At 31.8% G+C, this 19,683-nt stretch overlaps 1 protein-coding gene across 1 annotated transcript; it reads right to left on the bottom strand.

Annotated features, from left to right (window-relative positions):
* Positions 1-8,017: 8,017 nt before the first annotated feature.
* On the bottom strand, positions 8,018-17,822 carry LOC139523405 (ATM interactor-like). Its single transcript, XM_071317431.1, has 4 exons — positions 17,633-17,822; positions 14,257-14,394; positions 13,132-13,340; positions 8,018-10,692 (listed from the first exon to the last, which is right to left on the bottom strand). The coding sequence occupies exons 1-4, from the start codon at positions 17,786-17,788 to the stop codon at positions 8,331-8,333; spliced, it is 2,865 nt and encodes a 954-aa protein (XP_071173532.1). The 5' UTR covers positions 17,789-17,822; the 3' UTR covers positions 8,018-8,330.
* Between the last annotated feature and the right edge of the window lie 1,861 nt (positions 17,823-19,683).

The following is a 19,683-nucleotide window of genomic DNA, read 5'->3' as shown; positions in this document are numbered from 1 at the left end:
AGGAATGTTCCAGAAAAATATGAAACGAAACTAATAAAATCACATGAATTTCACGCTTAGATGAACGCAGGGTAGTTACCCGTTACATGTATGCAATTGCTTACATAAATAAATGAACGTATAAGGTTGTCATTTTTTTTTAAAGAAAGTTAAAGTTTTATTGAACAATCACGCAAGTCGCAAATCAGAGGAAATACTAGACTGAATTTAATTATCTAGCTATCTGAACCAAAATGTATCTTCGAGAATGTATTTATTTATGATTATTATTTTCATATACAAGTATCAAATTTAAGTTCACTAAATTTAATTTCACCGTTCTGGTTATTATATATTTGGTTAATACTTCTTATCATTTACTAAATTCGCTATCACATTTGGCTCATTAGTTTCCATTCATTAAGTTTTTGGTTTTATTTTGTCTAGCAGCAGCTATATATATACACATCAATCTTTTGCACCATTTTGGCAAAATATAATTCCTCACTTTCTACAAGGCTGCTGATGTACTTCAAAATCGTCATTGCTATTTTTTGTTACGGTTTACTTGCCGTTTCTCCTGTTCTTGCTTTTTGGCACGTTTGTTGAGTTTGAGTCATGTGAGTTGTGATAAACAAATTTGTATATCCTCTACTGTTTTATAAAACCGTTTATTTTTCTTTAATTTAGTCATAAATTCTAACTTCATCGAAAGATGATTTGTTTTGATTCTTTAATCAAATTCAGGTTAAAGTAAAGTAAATGGATAATATGCTATAGATGTTTGTCTAATATTGCATACAACTGCGGTTTGTTAAACTTGAACTGAAAATAAAAAAAAAAACAATGCATTTAACCCATTATTTTTTTGAAATATTACTGAACATGCTGAATGAATTATTCTAAAATAGGCAATTTGTATAGAAATCACATAAAATCGATGATTATTGTTTCTGAATCAATGTATCTTAAATCATCAAATCTCTTATTGAAAATGCCATTTTTTTTCCGTAGTTAAAAAGTTGATTTGTTGTTGATATAAAAATTTCTGTTTGATTGAAATGAAATGATTATGTAGGGTCACCGACTTGTCGCAGGTGTTCCTCGTGGTAGACCATATGACAACAAACAAAGTCGATCAGGTATTCCTCCTGAAATCCAACTCGAAAGCCCATCGGTCAACTATAACTCGAACAAGTTTTACTCCTGAAGTTCAACTCGGCAGACCATATGTCAACAAGTTAACATACAGAAAGAATATTTTCCATTAGTGTCATGAATCAATATAAACAATACCATACATCTTAATATAAGTATAACAAGAATGTGTCCATAAAACACGGATGCCCCATCCGCACTATCATTTTCTATATTCAGTGGACCGTGAAATTGGGATAAAAACTCTAATTTGGCATTAAAATTAGAAAGGTCATATCATAGGGAAAATGTATACTAAGTTTCAAGTTAATTGGAAGTTCAATTTCATCAAAAACTACCTCGACCAAAAACTTAAACCAAAAACGTTAACCTGAAGCGGGACAAACGGACGGACAAACGAACGAACGAACAGACGAACGGACGCACAGAACAAAAACATAATGTCCATAAATGGGACAAAAAAAACATAAATGGGGCATAAAAATACAAAAAAGATTTAAATTTAGCTATACAAGTTAAGATATCGTCATCCGACCATAACTGACTAATGCGATACTTTCAATTCAACACTTACTCTAAACATCCATTAAACATGAATAAACAATGCATTTACAATAACAGAACGTAGTTTACATGATACTTTCTGCGCTTAAACATAAAATATCAAGATTTTGCCTAACAATATGTGGAGAGTTGTCTCCTTGGAAATTATATCACATCTTCTTATTCATAGAGTCATGTGATCTCATAAAATTTAATTTTTCAGGTTTACTCGAACAAGTGTTCCTATTGAAATCCATCTCGACAAACCATCGGTCAACATTAATTCAAACAAGTGTTCCTACTGAATCCATTTCGACAAACCATCGGTTAACAATAACTCAAACAAGTGTTCCTACTGAATCCATTTCGACAAACCATCGGTTAACAATAACTCAAACAAGTGTGCTACTGAATCCATTTCGACAAACCATCGGTTAACAATAACTCAAACAAGTGTGCTACTGAATCCATTTCGACAAACCATCGGTTAACAATAACTCAAACAAGTGATCCTACTGAATCCAATCTCGACAAACCATCGGTCAACAATAACTCGAACAAGTGTTTCTCCTGAAATCCATACCTTTGTCACAGAAAACTGTAATTTTGACCCCCTTTTTTTGGACGATCAATGCATTGGAATGGGGACATGTAGTGGAACCCCCCTTTTTGTCCTGGGTTATGAACCCCCCTTTTTAAAATGGCTGGATCCGCCCCTGGTTACATAATTATTCAAGTTACTAGAAGTACTTTATCTTGATAAATTCGACCAGTTCAAGATTGAAATAGATGTAAGTTTATCAAGGGAAGTCTATTTCATGTAAATTTTCAACTGTATATTCGCCTACACTATTTTTACTAATGAGACACATTTGGCTGTGTTATCTCTATAGGTCGGTATTTATTCTTGTAAATGTCAGGTTCATTGTACTACATTTCATATAAAGAAGTCTTTTCAATATTTACCGCTGTAGTTGTTTCATTCATGAATACGTTCAAGATCGGAAAATTATTTAAAAAATATGTAAAGGAACCATGTACTAAAAGAATTTCGATTTCCATGAGGTTTGACTGAAGTGGGACCCCTCTTAGACAGCCAGCGAGCCCCTTATGAAAATATCTGGATCCACCACTGGAAGATACCATTTTACTCTGGAATTTTAAATTACATTTGAACTTTTACAATGAATACTTAAGGGGAATACGTCAACGATTGATCCCAGATGCAGCAACACCTCGACTGAAATACCCAAAAACAATATTGAGGGCAACATACACATTTTTCAATCAAGCTCTAAGCTGCAAAATCTTCGAATTTTACCTTAGACATTTAGTGCGGTGTTTACATGTAGTACCTTGTTTCCTTTGAGGAGGCAACACTGCTCTAATTGCCTCATTTTGAGATTTAAAAACATGATTTGTTTTTCCCGACATGTTAATACTAAGGATATATTTCAGTAAAGAAAGGTGTTATTATTTTTTACGCTTTACAAGTTATATGCAAAATATACATCTACATGTCAAATTACCTTGATAATTTCTGTGTCATTTGGTCTCTTGTGGAGAGTTATCTCATTGACAATCATATCACATCTTCTTTTTTATATTTTGTTTGGTCAAATTTATCAATTGGGACACAGTGACATCACAAATGACATTACTGTGCTACGGTGACATAATACAATATATATACAGTATCTTATCCCTGTATCAATAAAATTAGCATAGTTTTGAAAAGATCAAAGTTTTGTTTTCACTCAATGTGAAAAGGCAAAATAATGGCTCGTGTCATACTTCCTTCGGTTTCATTTCGTGGGATTTTTTTTTCTCTCACCAAAAGTCATTTTAAATTTAAGATCAGCTTTCCTGAATATTTATAAATTTGAAGTGAAAGTGAAAGTAAAACGATAATTTTCACCGAATTTGCAAGAACATGATAAAATAATTTATAACGAAAATGAATTGATTTTTGTAAAATTATCATTTGGTTATTTTAGTTGTACTCAGGAACATATATTTTGACAGATAATTATGACCATGGTACTGATAGATTGACTGATGGGTAGACATACTGTTCCCAGCTGTACTATAGTGACATGCAATTAGATGAAACTTACGGAACATCACCATCAAGAAAAGGAAAATTACCAATAGGAAAATAATGTGTTTTTTTAACTATGGCTTCGATTCAACTGAGATAATACCGCTACTACTTGACATTAAACAGCACGAATTCAGTATGGTTCATTAATAGAGTGCTTGTTTTATATTAAATATATTCCTGTAATGCTATGAATCAGCTCTCACAACTGGAAGTATAGCTGTATAAAATACTCTTTTTTATAATAAAAACCGTACCGATTCAGTGATAATCAAATACGATTTGAAAATATTTCATATGGTTTGGCCAATTTTCTTAGATATTTTTTTTTAGATATTTCGGGGCTTTCGAGACGTTTCGGACACAGTACCAGTTCGACCACACTATTTTACAATGTTCTCAACATATATTTTATTAAATTTGAAAAAAATTGCAGTAATATACCAAATATCTTGTTTTGGATTTTCTCAACAATAATTATACATCAGCATAATTCAAACTTTATAGAAATGTCAAACAAATGATCAGAGGGATAATTCAGTGGTGGATCCAAAACCCCCTATTTTAATAATGGGGACAAATGATTGTAACATTCTTCATCACTTTTTTGATAACTATTCGATGTCTTTTTGGTTTATCAAAAACTTCATTTTTTCCAAATGATCACCATTTTACGAAATTTTCTTAATACAACAATCATAAATTGGGTAAAAAATTTAACAAGAAAAATAAAGTGTGCTACAATTTTTTTTCTTCATTTGTTTCTCAACATTTGCATGTTTCTAGTTTCCCTTTATTTAAATCTTACCATAGAAGATACGACTTCCAAAGTATGGCGGAAACGACTTTACAAAGTATGGCCGAAATGACTTTACAAAGTATGGCCGAAATGACTTTAAAAAAGTATGGCCAAAATGACTTTACAAAGTATGGCCGAAACGACTTGCTTTGATTTCATTTATTAACACTGACTAATGGTCACTTAATATTTATTTAAAAAAAAAAGTATACCGGTGATGGTTCATTGAAGAGTAAATCATCTATAATTGAAGGTATTTTAGAGGGCTATTAATTTAGAGGACAACATTTACTTAGAAATTGAAACATATACAACTATGACGTGTCTTGGTAAGCATGAACATCTAAGTGAACTACTTTTCAACTAGCATTTTGGAATTTACTGGTTTCAATTTTTAGCTAAACTTCTTCATTCAATTTAGTTTGAGTTTGGCATCCTGAGAAAGTTCTCATAATATGTGAAATAAATTGCTTCGATGAGCGCATCTGGATATGACCGCAGATGTCCAACCCTGAAGAGTTGGGGCCAAAATGGAAACAATATTCTCACACTTGATACAGGTCTGAATTTGGATTGTAATGAAAGGACACATAATAGGTTTCTGACACAATAACTGTAGTCAAAGAACTTCAAATTGATTATATGATTTGAATTTATATTCAATTTTTCGCTTTTGTGCAATACGCTAGGCTGTTGTGAATTGAGCCCCCACCTCCATTTTTTTTTTTAAATTTTTAACCCACAAGTAAAATATTTGAAGAAATTTTCTTTTTCATTTCTGAAATCTGATATGAGAAAAATTGTCCCTCCCCCCCAATTCGTATCCCCCCCAATTTTTCACCTCCCCCTTTCCCTTATTCCAAAAAATAATCTTAATTCCCTCTAGATATGATCAGAATATCAAATATAAATTTCGAAAGGAGTTTGCAACCAAAATTAGTCATTTAAATACATCTTGAAAGTCTTATAATATAAAATGACATACTCAGTCATGGCTAAAATTAATATTAATTAATAGTAATAAATTGACAGCTAATCATCTCAAGACAAGCATCATTTCTTATTATAATACATAATTTACAAGCAGTGTAAGGGAGGTAATCAAACACACACAACATTTTTCTTTAAATGAGATTGGATTACCTCCCTTACACTGCTTTTAAATTGTCTAAATTGTCCTTTAACTAAAAACACCCTTGTTTTCCACCTTTTTGTCTGCCCCTACTTCCTAAATGGTTTGAGCCATAACCCCCAAAAATCCTAACCATCCCTTTGTATTATTGAAATTTGTGGTATTATTTCAGAGATTCATACACAAGTTATTGTCTGGAATCTACATAAATGTTTATTTGGGCCCCTTTTTTGGACCCTAATTCCTAAACTATTGGGACCATAACCCCCAAAAACAATCCCAACCTACCTTATGTGGTAATAAACCTTATGATAAAATTTTATAGATTTTTAGTTACTTATACTAAAGTTATCATCCGGAAACCATCTGTCTTTGGACGACAATGACAACAACCTGATACCTATATATACGACAGCAAATTTTTTTCCAGTCATATAAAAAGAAAATAATTATAAAGCAACATGAGGCCTTCAACAATGAACCCTATTCTTTAAGGAAGTTCAATATTTCATTATTGAGGACCGACAGTGACATTGAGAAGGTATTTTATGTGCATTTTAGGATTTGGAAGATATATATGTAAAGTAGTCAGAGCGAGTCTTGTAGACAACTATGATACATTTCCCCCTTTTTTTTACTTCAAAAGACTGTTGCTGATGGACAAGCCTAAAGTATAGTTTTATTCTTGTTTTAAATCAATTCTGTTATCAAGTCACATGACATCCCCTTAGTTTATCTGTTTATGTTTATGTAAGATAATTTTACATTCATTGATGAAGTATAGTGCTTTTTTAATTGGTACTGTTATGGCACACATAATTTTATATTGAAACAATAATCAAGAGTATTTTAAGCTACAAGAAATGAGCTGCCTATTTAACAGCAAACCAGGTTTTTTGTGTTTTGAAGCCACTTTCAGGCTTGGTCGACCTGCTTTTGGATGCTATATATATTCTGTGCCTATTTTCCAATCTACCAAGGACAGAAAAAGGGAAAAATATCAATTTTAAGTTGATCTCCATTTTGTTATCAGTAACAGCATAAAATTTGAAAACAATTGGTTGAATTTTTCATAAGTGGTTGCAGGGAAATGGCATAAAATGCATTTTCCAATCTATCAATGACCATAACTCCTGAACAATGAAAGTAAAAATTGGCAATATAGAACTTGACCTCCATTTAAAAACCACTAACAACATACTGAAATCATAAAAGCATTCGTTGAATTATTCTTAAATTATTGCACAGAAGACACAACATAAAATGTAGTTTACCAATATCATAAATACATGTATCAATCAATGCAAGGACAATAACTACTGATCAGTAAAAGTGAAAATAAATTATTGTACAGAAACTGTTGGCAGCTGCCTTGTGCCTTACTTCAACAAATTAATGACCAGATTTTTCCTTTAAAACCTATTAAAAATTTGTAAGGGTTTCGCAGAACCCAGTGTCTCGCCTACTTTTTCTGTTAATAGCAGACTCAACAAAAACGAGGAAAAAAATAAATAAAGTATTCCTCTCTATACTATCTTTTGATTAAAAGAAGCTTCTGTCCAAGTTTGGTAAAAATCCAGGACAGTTTATGAATCTAATAAATGTTTTAAAAACTTTAACTGCAGACTTTATGTAATGTAAATTTGAAGAAAAACTAAGTCAATTTATAAGTAAAATACAGAAAAACAAGAACAAAATTTTAACAAAATTTCCTTCTGGATAAATAGCTTTTGATCATAAACAAGCTTCTGTCCAAGTTTGGTACAAATCCAGGATAGTTTAAGAAAGTTATTAAAATTTTAAAAACTTTAACCACAGAGTGAATGTAATGTTTCCTGGCAGAAAAACTAAGTCCATTTAAAAGTAAAACACGGAAAATATGATTTTTTTTTTTAAATAATTTACTTCTGGATACTAATTAATGATATAAACAAGCTTCTGTCCAAGTTTGGTAAAAATTCAGGATAGTTTGAGAAAGTTATTCAAATTTTAAAAACTTTAACCAGAGTGAATGTTATGTTTCCTGACAGAAAAACTGAGTCCATTTATAACTAAAAAATGGAAAAAATGGATTTTTTTTTACAAAATTTACTTCTGGATAATATCTTATAATCATAAATAAGCTTCTGTCCAAAGTTGGTAGAAATCCAGGAAAGTTGAAGAAAGTTATTAAAATTTCAAAACTTTAACCACAGAGTGAATATTTGTGGACGCTTCTGCCAACGACGCTGCCGACGACAGAATGTAGGATCGCTATGTCTTGCTTTTTTGACTAAAGTTGAAGGCTCGAAAAAAATGAAAACAATTTTTATAGTGATTTTTTAATAACTTGAATATCACCTCTAATTATAGATTTCAATTTAATAACTATATTTGACTTCAGCAGTATTATTATTTGCCAGAAGAGATTGAACTTTTTTGCCTTGTTTGTTTATCAATAAGTTGAAGTTATAACTGGTCATCTAAGAGTATGAATGCAAATAAATATAAATATTAACATATAAGCTTAATAGCAAAAAACAAAAAAACAAACCCAAACCCACAGATAATGATAATTTTAAACTTGTGCAGTTGCATTACCACTTAGAAATACCCCACAATAATTTTTCAATACACATTCAACGATCTAGTTCTGCTAGTAATTCATTCAGTTCTTTCCAAGTTGTTTGAGTATGTGAATCTGTTAAATCAATGTTAACACCTCCTCTCTGAAGAACAGTTTGAGTTTCAGAACTAGTCAACTCCTGCAAACTTTGTGTTTGGGTTTCAATATTACTAGTATCTAGTCCTAACGCTGTCTGGGTATGACTATCAGTGTTACTGTTGAAATCTAAATTTGTTTGAGTATGATTGTCCATATTTTCAAGATTTATTCCAGACTTGCCTTGAGTATAAATATCTACACTATCCACTTGGATTGCTGAAGATCGGGAGTCTATATGTGATCTATCTGAAGCAACAGGTATCATTTCAAGAACCTCAGAAACAAGAAATTCCATTTGCTCACTTTGATAATTATTATTTCCATTATCAGTGTTTCCATCACCTTCCATGCTTGTTGAACTATCATGACAGAAACGAGAACCTTTATTTATTTCAAAATCGAACGCTATATTTGTACCTTTAGATTCAGTTTCTTTTTGAACGACTGAAGTTTGTGTCCCAAAACTTAATGGAGGATTTCTGTCTATTCCTGTTTGAGTTTCAATGTCAATCAGAGATAAAGGTGCATCTTGAAAGAATCCATAGTCAAGTGTTTGTGTGCCTGACGATAAAAGTTCAATAAATTCATCATAAGTCTGGGTTTCCATACTGGATGACACAAATGTATTACAGTCTAACGTTTCAGTTAATGTCTGGGTATTGACAGATAAACTATTTGTGGTCTGAGTTTCCATACAGGAAGAAAAGTATGTATTACTGTCTAATGCTTCAGATAATGTCTGTGTATCAACAGACAAACTGTTCGTGGTCTGAGTTTCCATACTGGACGACAAAAATGTATTACTATTTAACGATTCAGAAAATGTCTGGGTATCAACAGATAAACTATTCGTGGTCTGAGTTTCCATACTGGACGACAAAAATGTATGGCTGTCTAAAGTATTAGAAAATGTCTGGGTATCAACAGATAAACTATTCTTCGTCTGAGTGTGCACATTAGTTGATGATTCATCTGAATCAAAAGTTTGTGTTTGTATACTTGAAACAAGAGATTCGATAGATTCAAGATCAAGGTCAACGGTCTGTGTTTGAGTATGTATAGCTTCTGTAGATGGTGGAGGATCCGGTGAATTTGCTAAGAAGTCAAAATCTACGGTTTGTACATGTGAATCAATGGAAAAAGAAGGGTCATTACCAACACATTTATTTACTTGCGACTTTTCAGTATTGATACCTATAGAACTTGTCCCAATATCCATATGACAAGCAGAATCATTTTGGGCCAGCAAAAAGTCTTGGAAATCACTAGAATACGTCTGTACACCAATTGTCTGCATAAAATCAAAATCACTAATTGATGTAGACATTGAAATTCTTTCTCCATTTTGGGAAGAATAAGAAATCTCAACCTGGTTACCTTGAACATCAGAAAACTGTGAACCAGTTGATACCATATCATTCTGGTTTAATGTCTGAACTGACGAACAAGCTGTGTTACTGGGATTATATGATATATATTCACTTGATGAAAGTCCAGTATTTGAAAATTGGATATTGTCTGAAATGTTGGTGCTACTAGTTGGATTTACAAGAGATTCTTTCTTAGATTGTCTTCCCTTAGTTTTAGAAGTCTTTTGTGTTGAAAAATCTGATGCAGATTTATCGTATAATTTCTTCCGACTATTTATTCGCTCCTTAGGAGAAGAACTTTTATGAGATGTGTTTCCTCTTTTAGATTTTGGAGTCTTTCCTGTTTGTGTTTCTGCACATTTCTCTTTTGGTGTAATTTGTGTACCAACAGATGAGCTTTCAACTGGAATATTTGCACTTGTCATGGCCTGTGTCAATATACAGGTACCTAATGTCTGAGTTTGTGCTATATTCGTTGTTGTATCCTTACTTTTTATCGCTATCTCTTTCCGTGGTTCTGAAACGGTTTGCATTGCAGAACTTAACATAGGAACTAAATTATATTTGCCTACATTGTTAATAATGTTCAAACTTTGACTTTCAGTATCTTTCATTGTTTGATTTTGTTTATTTGAGTCTAAACTGGAGTTTGGAAGGTAATCATGGTCTAATAAATGCCCTGTCGATGCTTGAGATTTATCTGTACTGATATTTTCTTGGACATTTGCCTGTGTTGGTGTTGATTTATTTTGATTGGTCATCTGATTCATCATAGTAACAGGCACTGGCAACAATATTACAGGTATTCTCATGTTACTTTGATGTGAGATTCCATCTTTTAAACAATTGGTAGAAGTGGTTTTATTATTGTTCTTATCTTTTGCTTTCTTTTTGTCCACTTTTTCCCTATAAAATTAAAATGGATGAAAATAAGTATGAACAAAATTTTTCCTTCAAGTCAATATTGCAATGTTTAAGATAAGTACTTTGAACAAAACAGTCAATTCGATTTTAATACATGTATAGGGCAACTCTTTCTTATTCATAACATTACAGATACTATCTAATATGAAATATTTGTATCATTTTAAGGAAGTAAAAATCCCCTCCCTTGAACAAAATCATAGGGATCAGACTTTTATATAATTAATATTATACTTATTTGGCTAAATAGTTATTATGTAACATAATACATCTTTAAGCATAAAGTTTAGCATACAAAATCGTCTTAGATCCATGAATAAAATCTCCCCTAATTTCAGAACAGTTTTACATTTGCGCTATAATTGTTAAGTTTCAGATGAAATATTCAGCAGTACATGGCCATTATATATGTGTCAGAATATATAAGTGTTCCTAAAAGAAGAATTAGAGGAGTGATAAATCTGATAACACATCACACAGTAAAGCATGCTCACCTAAGCATGATAAAGCCTGACACAAGATTTTAAGAAAGCTTTTGATTTGTACTACTGAGAAAAAAAAGGCATAAGAAGATGTTGGGCAACTAATTTCTAAGAGCCAACCACTGCTTTTATTTCAAATGAATAGGGTCAAGTAAACTTTTTGTAAATGTTATCTTACCTAATATGATAAAGAGGATATGTGGTAGATCTGTCTAAATGTCAGTCACACAAAAACACAAATAATCAAACAACACCAATGGGTCAAGATTCAGTCCAACAATGGACATGCCCTATACATTATGTCAAGCTCTAAATCATTTAAAGGCTACTTAAGTCGTGAATCAAAAATGGAAACTATCAAATATATCAAAAAAATATCTACAAATAACAACCAGGTGCTCCGCAGGGTGAAGCATTATACAATTGCAGAAGTCGAACCCTGAACAGTTGGGGCAAGTATGGACACAACATTCAAGCTTGATACAGCTCTGAATTTGGATTGCGATCAAATTTTTAACATAATATGAGTTTCTGACACCAAAAAAATGTCAAGATCTTACAAATCTATTGCGCAATATTGTGCAATTAAAGATTTCTTCTTTTTTAAAACTTTTCAAAAATTTGGAATTTGAGAAATAAACAAAAAAAATTGAAAACAATTGCCACCACCCATTTTTTTGCAATTATTCCAAAACCTGACATTTCTTTAAAAAATAATATAAAAGTAGTGTAAGGGAGGTAAATCCAAACATACCCTTGTATGTTAAATGTTTTAAATTACCTCCCTTACACTGCTTTTAAATTGTCTAAATTGTCCATTGACCAGAAATTACAAGTTTTTCCCCTTTTTTGCCCCTAATTCCGAAACATTTTGAGCCATAAACCCTAAAGTCTATACTAACCATCCCTTCATGGTATGGAAACTTGTGGTTCAATTTCAGAGAGATTCATTCACTTAACCATAAGTTATTAATTATTTTGGGCCCCCTTTTTGGCCCCTAATTCCTAAACTATTGAGACCATAACCCCCGAAGTAAATCTCAACCTTCCTTTAGTGGTATTGAACCTTCTTGTAAAAAAAAATTAGAGATCCATACACTTAAACACAGGTTATTGTCTGTAAACTATAAAAATGCTTCTTTTTGGCCCTTTTTGGCCCCTTATTCCTACATATTTGGAAAAATTAACCTCAAACTAAATCCCAGCCTTCCCTGTAATATATATGGAAACTTGTGATACAATGTCAGAGAGATCCATAAAGTTACACACAAGTTCTTGTCTTGAAACTAGAAAAATGCTTGTTTTTAGTCCCTTTTTGGCCTTTAATTCCTAGACTGTTCACCAACTAACCCCTGAAAATGAATCCCAACCTTCTATTTATGGCATAAAACATTGTGGTACAATTTCAGAACAATTGAAATACTAGTACACAACTTGTTGTCCTGAAACTAAATAAATGCTGTTTTTGGCCCCTTTTGGGCCCCTAATTCCTAAACCTTTGGCACCATAACCCCCAAAATAAATCCCAAGCTTCCTTTTGTGGTTATAAACATTGTGTTAAAATTTTATTGATTCCTTTATATTTATTCAAAAGTTATTATCCCGAAACAATCCGTCTTTGGACGAAGCTGACGCTGATGACGTGATACCAATATACAACCAAAATGTTTTTATTTTTTGCGGTCGGATAAAAATGCCAAAGATGTCCATAAGTATTGTAAGAATAACAATGAAAAGGTTGAAAATGTAACATGAATACATCATATTTTGAAATCTAATCCCTCCCAGGGTATGAATGTAAGGAGAGGCATAATAAGAAGTGAAGAAATATCAACAAGTGTACAAAAATGGTGTAGCGATGGTGAAATTTTTTTGGACATTATCTACATATCTTCCAATAAAAAGGAAGATCTACGCCTCCTCAGTCCTGAATCATTACCTTTTAGTATACATTTCAGGTATTTGATGTTGTGTTCTATTGCAATGTGTTCGGAGTGCCTCAACAGATACATATGTACACTGACATGAAGTACATGTAAATTTCATTCCACAATGGCTCTCGTGTCTTTTCCTGTCTTTCTCCATACCAAAGCCATAGTCACATTTACTGCATTTAAACTTTTTCTCTGCATGAACTTTCAGAAAATGCTGTCAATAAAATTAAAGAATGTGCAAATGTATGATATAAAACAACCACCTAGTATCAAAAAAACAAATATAAATAGTCTACACATAACCCCAAATGATGGACAAGAGTTCACATCATATACATTTACTAAGCTATAAATAAATCAAAAGTTGAGAATAAAATGTATAAACTTAATAATGATTTAGGAATATTTGGAAACATCTACATCTACAGAAAAAATTCTTGACATGGAAAATTCACAATCACTTATTGTCAATTCATATCATTCACTGTGGATTCATTTTTTTAGAGTCCCAATTTTTGTGGATTGTGGAGATTATGCATTTTTGGGCATATCTGATTTTGTGGTTTTGTCGAAGTCTAAATACAACCAAAAATAAAATTTGTAACTTGTTTAACATTTTGTTGTGTGGTTTAGCTGAACCCACAAATAATAATGAATTAACAGTATACAAATCAACCCTAATCAAAAGTGTATGTACAAAATGTATCTATATAAGGCAGAATTATATATATTCCTTTCTCAATTTTATACATTTATAACAGACATAAATGACATATTGTCTTCTTAAAATCTTCAATGTGAATAATTTTCAATTTTAGAATTAAGAATTTTTGCATTATATTTTTTCCTATGTCTTCAGCATGACAGTATTTCCCACGAAGCAAGATAAGCTAATAAAAGAACTGAGTTCAATTGTGTTACACATACTATACCAGTCCAAGGGCAATAACTAAAACACTTAGTATCCCTTGATTATTATAAATCCACAGTATTACATTTTGTACTTACATAATCTGTTCATGTTAGTACACTTAGTACTTTATTGATTTAAAAGACCTTAACTTTGATCTTACAATGTATTGATCAGTGTTTGAGACAGATTATATATATATTTGAATTTCATTTAATACCTGCTTTAATCCAGCCATATTTGTAAAATGCCTCTCTGAGTTTATGTTATAAAGGCAATCATTCCGTGGACAATGATATTCTTTGTAAACTTTAGGATCAACTTTAATTCTTCGTTTCAATGCATCATCACTCTCTGACTGAAAAATAAATCATCAGATTATTTATATTTTAAAATTCTACTATAAATAAAAATTTAACTTGCAAAAAAAAAATTAATAGCCCTTAACAGACTGATAGATGAAAATTTTCATGGATATAGCATTATGTTGTATATTAGAGAAATATAAATACCACAAGTTTAAATACAAATGTATCATATACAATTATACATTAATGTTTGTGTATTTTGCTATCATTCTCCAATGACTGTCATCTGTTCTATAGTCAGGTTTTTGTTTCTTTGACACATTCCCCATTTCCATTCTCAATTTTATAAATGTCTGGATTATAGAAATGAGATTTTATCTTCTTAATTATACCATGTATACCATATTATTACAGTTAATATGTTGTAATCTTTGTTATATACATGTAATGTAATGAGATATGGCCTTTGCCTAAATAATTGTAATTTGTAAATTTAATGTTTGCACCAATAAAATACATATTTGTATTTCATAAATAAAACAAATAAAACCACTGAAAAAGCATAACAATCCAGAAATTGTCTGTCACTCATAACAAAAAATTCTAAATTAAAATCAATTATTCTCTTATGCTAAAACAAAAACTATGGCACATATTTATAGATAACTGTAAAGCTTATAAGATTAACATGGGGGAAAAGTCCCCTATTACGGTAGGAAAAAAAAATCGGGAAAATTTCCCGGATTTTTCAATATACTAAACATTTCTAAATGAACTCAAAATCGTTAACTTTTTTTTCAGACTTTTTTAAATCCCCGCATTTACGCAGAAATTTACTTCCTTTTACGGTTTTGTTTGGATGAGAGTTTGAATAAAATATATATTTATCAGTCTAGTCTAGCATGTCTAGTAAAATATAGGATTGGCACTCAATACCAATTCATTTTTAATAATTGTTTGATATGAAAAAAACGTTACCTGATGAATATGACGTCATAACTTAAATAAAGTCACAACTAAAACCCTAACAACAGAACCAAAATCGTAAACGTAACAATATTTCCGTTTCTTTTATAAATATGTTTGAATTAAAACAAGAATGTGTCCTCAGTACACGAATGCCCCACTCGCACTATCATTTTCCATGTTCAGTGGACCGTGAAATTGGGGTAAAAACTCTAATTTGGCATTAGAATTAGAAAGATCATATCATAGGGAACATGTGTACTAAGTTTGAAGTCGATTGGACTTCAACTTCATCAAAAACTACCTTGACCAAAAACTTTAACCTGGAGCGGGACAGACAGACGAACGGACGGACAGACAGACAGACAGACGGATGGACGAACGGACGGACGGACGGACGAACGGACAGACCAGAAAACATAATGCCCCTCTACTATCGTAGGTGGGGCATAAAAATAATTTATACAGACTTCGTCCCCATTCACAGGTAAAACCTGCCTCATATTAAATAATATAGATAAGAATATTTGGTATGAATGTCAATGGGACAGCTCTCCAGATATTAAAGGATACATTTCTTATTTTTGTTAGATGCCTGCCTTGTATTATACTCATCTGGTCAATAATCATGAAATCTGTCTGCAAAGGAATCTTAGATTTAGATTTTCATTTACAAAGGGAGGAGTAGCTGCGAAACTGTATTTCTTACATGTACATGTCTTATGGTCCTTATTATATTTCTTTTAATTTTGTGGACCATATTATCTATAGACCGTTATTTGTCAAAAAATATTTAAAAAAAAGGACCTAAGAGCTACAGTTCCACAGCTTAGGGAGGAAATACACTGTCAAGGAGTCATAATTGTTTATAAAAAATTATAGTCTGGCCCTTATCTGGTGTTGAGACGACCGTAACATATAACACTGTAGTATAGCTGGGTTAATATATATGTAACACTCATAAATGTGTCCTTCCCCCCAAACGTGTCCGATTCCCCAAAACATGTCCACATCGACGTCACCGAACTGCAAAAACATGTCTAGTTGTCAAAGGGCGCCAAAGCGTGTCATTTGTATAAACGCTCAAACGTGTCTATTTTTTAATAAACCCCCAATCGTGTCCAATCCCCCAAACGTGTCCATACCAAGCTTTTTATTTTACTGGAACTATCACTCGTGTTCATATTATAAAAACGTAGGTTATTTGTGTTTTTTTTTTTTATTATTATCATTGTATACTCATTTTACGATCTTTTACTATTTCATTAAAAGATCAAAATAAATTACTTATTTTAAAGGCAACATTTTTTTAAATTTCTGAAACTTTTATTTGAAACGGCCTCTATATTACATAACATACATTGAAGTAGTTTCTTACTGAAGTCATCAACAAATCGGTCTTTACTCGCATTTATTTTTCTTTAGATTAAAATCCAAACTAGTGGTCATCCCAAATAACCGTAAAAATTAATGCCCAATTTTAAATATATAACCTATCTACAGTATATATCGGTAATATAATATCGTTCAAATAACGAATGAAACATTTCGCACTGGACGTTAGTTCTCTTGTTTCTGTGTCTTTAGTGATGCTCGTAACCTAAAATTTATTAAAAATTAGAACTGTTAAAAAAAAGATGGGAGGTCAATTCGACTGAAAGCCCACCGTGCAATATTCTGATTAATATAAAAGGCATCATCGGAGTTTATTAGTATAAAATAATTTACATAGTAAACGATTAATTCAACTGTACTAAAATTATTTGTATGTTCGCTTTAAATGAGCATGAAATACTTGCAACTGGACAATAAGCAAATTAAGTCAAAAGTTAATGCATATGTTACATATAAAATTTTCAGTAATGATAATCATTAACAACCGGCATTGAACAAGTTAATGCTAATAAAATACCACTTTATCAACTGTGTCCCCCATCATAGAATTGCTGTGAACGTTATTGATGTCGCGTTTAGGACATGTATTAGCGCTAAAAGATGCGAGACGTTCTGGCGTTTAAAAGTGGACACGTTTGGGCGAATAGCAATAGTATCGGACACGTTTGGGGGTTCTGAAATAGGACACGTTTGGGGAATATTGAATATTATGGACACGTTTGAGGAGAATAGACAAGTTTGGGGGAATCGGACACGTTTGGGAGTGTTACATATATGTTCCTGAGTATAACTTAGTCACATCCGTCATTCAGTCTTGCTCAGTAGCTATCTAGTGTCGAAGTGCCTACTACATGCAATAGTACCAGATTTACTTATACTACATGTAATATAGTGCAGTAGTGGATGGGTGTGGTGAAGAAGAACTACCTCAGATATCCCATGGCTTCGTGTTAAATGCATACGAAGACTTCCTGACGAAAATACAACTTTATCACAATTAACAATCGGACATTTTATGTCAGTTTTGCAGTCTTTCATTGAATCTTCTGGTGGACAAATTTTCAAAACATTGTTAGTTTCCATTGTATCTGTGGAGTTGCTTCCCTTACAACGATGTAAAAGTAAAATTAGGGTGTAACTGCGGACATTCTCCGGAAAAAATATCTTCGTAAATTTATAATGACTTGTATTTAGATCTATTTACGCTACACTGATTCGTGGGCTGTCTATAAACAAAGTATAATAGTCGAGAACCATCTAAATTTGGATAGGTTTCTAGAAAATAATAATGGCTAAAAACTAATGAATATACAAAAAGGATGAAAAAAGAAAACTGAAAGGAAAATATTTGTTTTTAGATTAACCGTTGGGTGCAAAAGCGATGATAGAGAATACTGTAGAATAATAAACGAATTAGGTAATATAACTTCGATATTTTTTTGGTAGTGGTGTGCCATTTTTGCCTCAAAAAACGTACCCATTTTAATATAACATTCACTGAAATTCAGTAAATGTTATATAAATATTTAAGAAAGAATGACCTAGCTATACTTATATATACAATATTTAAAATATGACACATGCTTATATAAGCACTAACCCATCATCACTCATAATTCATAAATATACCAACAAATGGAAGTTTTTAACGACCTTGACTGGCTATAAAGCCCTTGCACGGTCGGATAAATATACAGACCAGCTACCCTTAAGTTTTTATATATGAATTGCCATCGTTTGGTGACATATGTTTTATCGTTATATATATACGCAAGGATTGTTGGAGTGGTGTGTAGATCATATTTCAAATCAATATACAGTTATCAAACGTAAATTTATGCATTTTAATATAGGATGTCATTAAAAAGGAGGGTCATTTTTATATAAAATCTCGCAAAATTATGACCCATATTTTTGTCACATCCCCGTATACCCAATAATAGGAAATTACCACCCCGTGTACAATGCACTACAAAATTTAACTGCATTTTTTCAAATACTAGTAGATGTTTAGATAACATATAGTTTTAGACGAATCAATGACTATAAGTTGTTATGTTTAGACTTTTCCAAAAATATGTTCTTTTCATTTCAAATTATTCAGTCATAATTCTTGGTCTCTCATATCTTCCTTTTCTCGATTTTTGTTAATATAATGTGATACATGTGTATAATTATGTAAATGTTTACAAAAAAATGTATAACAAAAATAAGATTAAGTAGCCACAACTTAGCTATTATAGAAAATGGAAGATTTTATGGTATAACAAGAAATAATATATAGAACATGTACTTTTTGTAAAAATGATATAGAGGATGAGTTTCATTTCATCCTCAAATGTCCACGTTTTCAAGGTTTTAGAACAATTTATATTAAGCCATTTTATTGGGAAAAAACGTCGATGTACAAACTTATTAAACTAATGAGTACAAACATTGTAAAGGAGCTGTGTAATTTAGGTAAATTTATATTTAGATCTTTTAAGCTTAGGACTGAAATGTTAAAATAATGTTTGTGTATTACATTTGTACTACAGCACCTTCTGCTATTCTGTCACATAGTTTGTGTTTATGTATGTATCAAGTTATATGTACTATTTATGCTGATGTAATTCAAATAAAATTGAGAATGGAAATGGGGAATGTGCCAAAGAGACAACAACCCGACCATAGAAAAAAACAACAGCAGAAGGTCACCAACAGGTCTTCAATGTAGCGAGAAATTCCAGCACTCGGAGGCGTCCTTCAGCTGGCCCCTAAACAAATATATACTAGTTCAGTGATAATGAACGCCATACTAATTTCCAAATTGTACACAAGAAACTAAAATTAAAATAATACAAGACTAACAAAGGCCAGAGGCTCCTGACTTGGGACAGGCGCAAAAATGCGGCGGGGTTAAACATGTTTGTGAGATCTCAACCCTCCCCCTTTACCTCTAGCCACTGTAGAAAAGTAAACGCATAACAATACGCCCA

Source organism: Mytilus edulis, chromosome 5 (genome assembly GCF_963676685.1).
Source record: "Mytilus edulis chromosome 5, xbMytEdul2.2, whole genome shotgun sequence".
NCBI lineage: Eukaryota > Metazoa > Mollusca > Bivalvia > Mytilida > Mytilidae > Mytilus > Mytilus edulis.
The sequence above is the reverse complement of the archived record's forward strand: the minus strand, read 5'-3'. Positions and strand labels throughout refer to the sequence as shown.

What these genes read in the sequence shown, in the direction of transcription:
- LOC139523405 (XM_071317431.1), bottom strand. Translation starts at nt 17,788, where the DNA reads ATGGAAACTAACAATGTTTTGAAAATTTGTCCACCAGAAGATTCAATG. An exon ending in GAAGCCATGGGATATCTGAG is followed by an intron (nt 14,395 to 17,632) that starts GTAGTTCTTCTT and finishes TTTATTTTTCAG; the next exon opens with TCAGAGAGTGATGATGCATT. An exon ending in ATATGGCTGGATTAAAGCAG is followed by an intron (nt 13,341 to 14,256) that starts GTATTAAATGAA and finishes TTTTATTGACAG; the next exon opens with CATTTTCTGAAAGTTCATGC.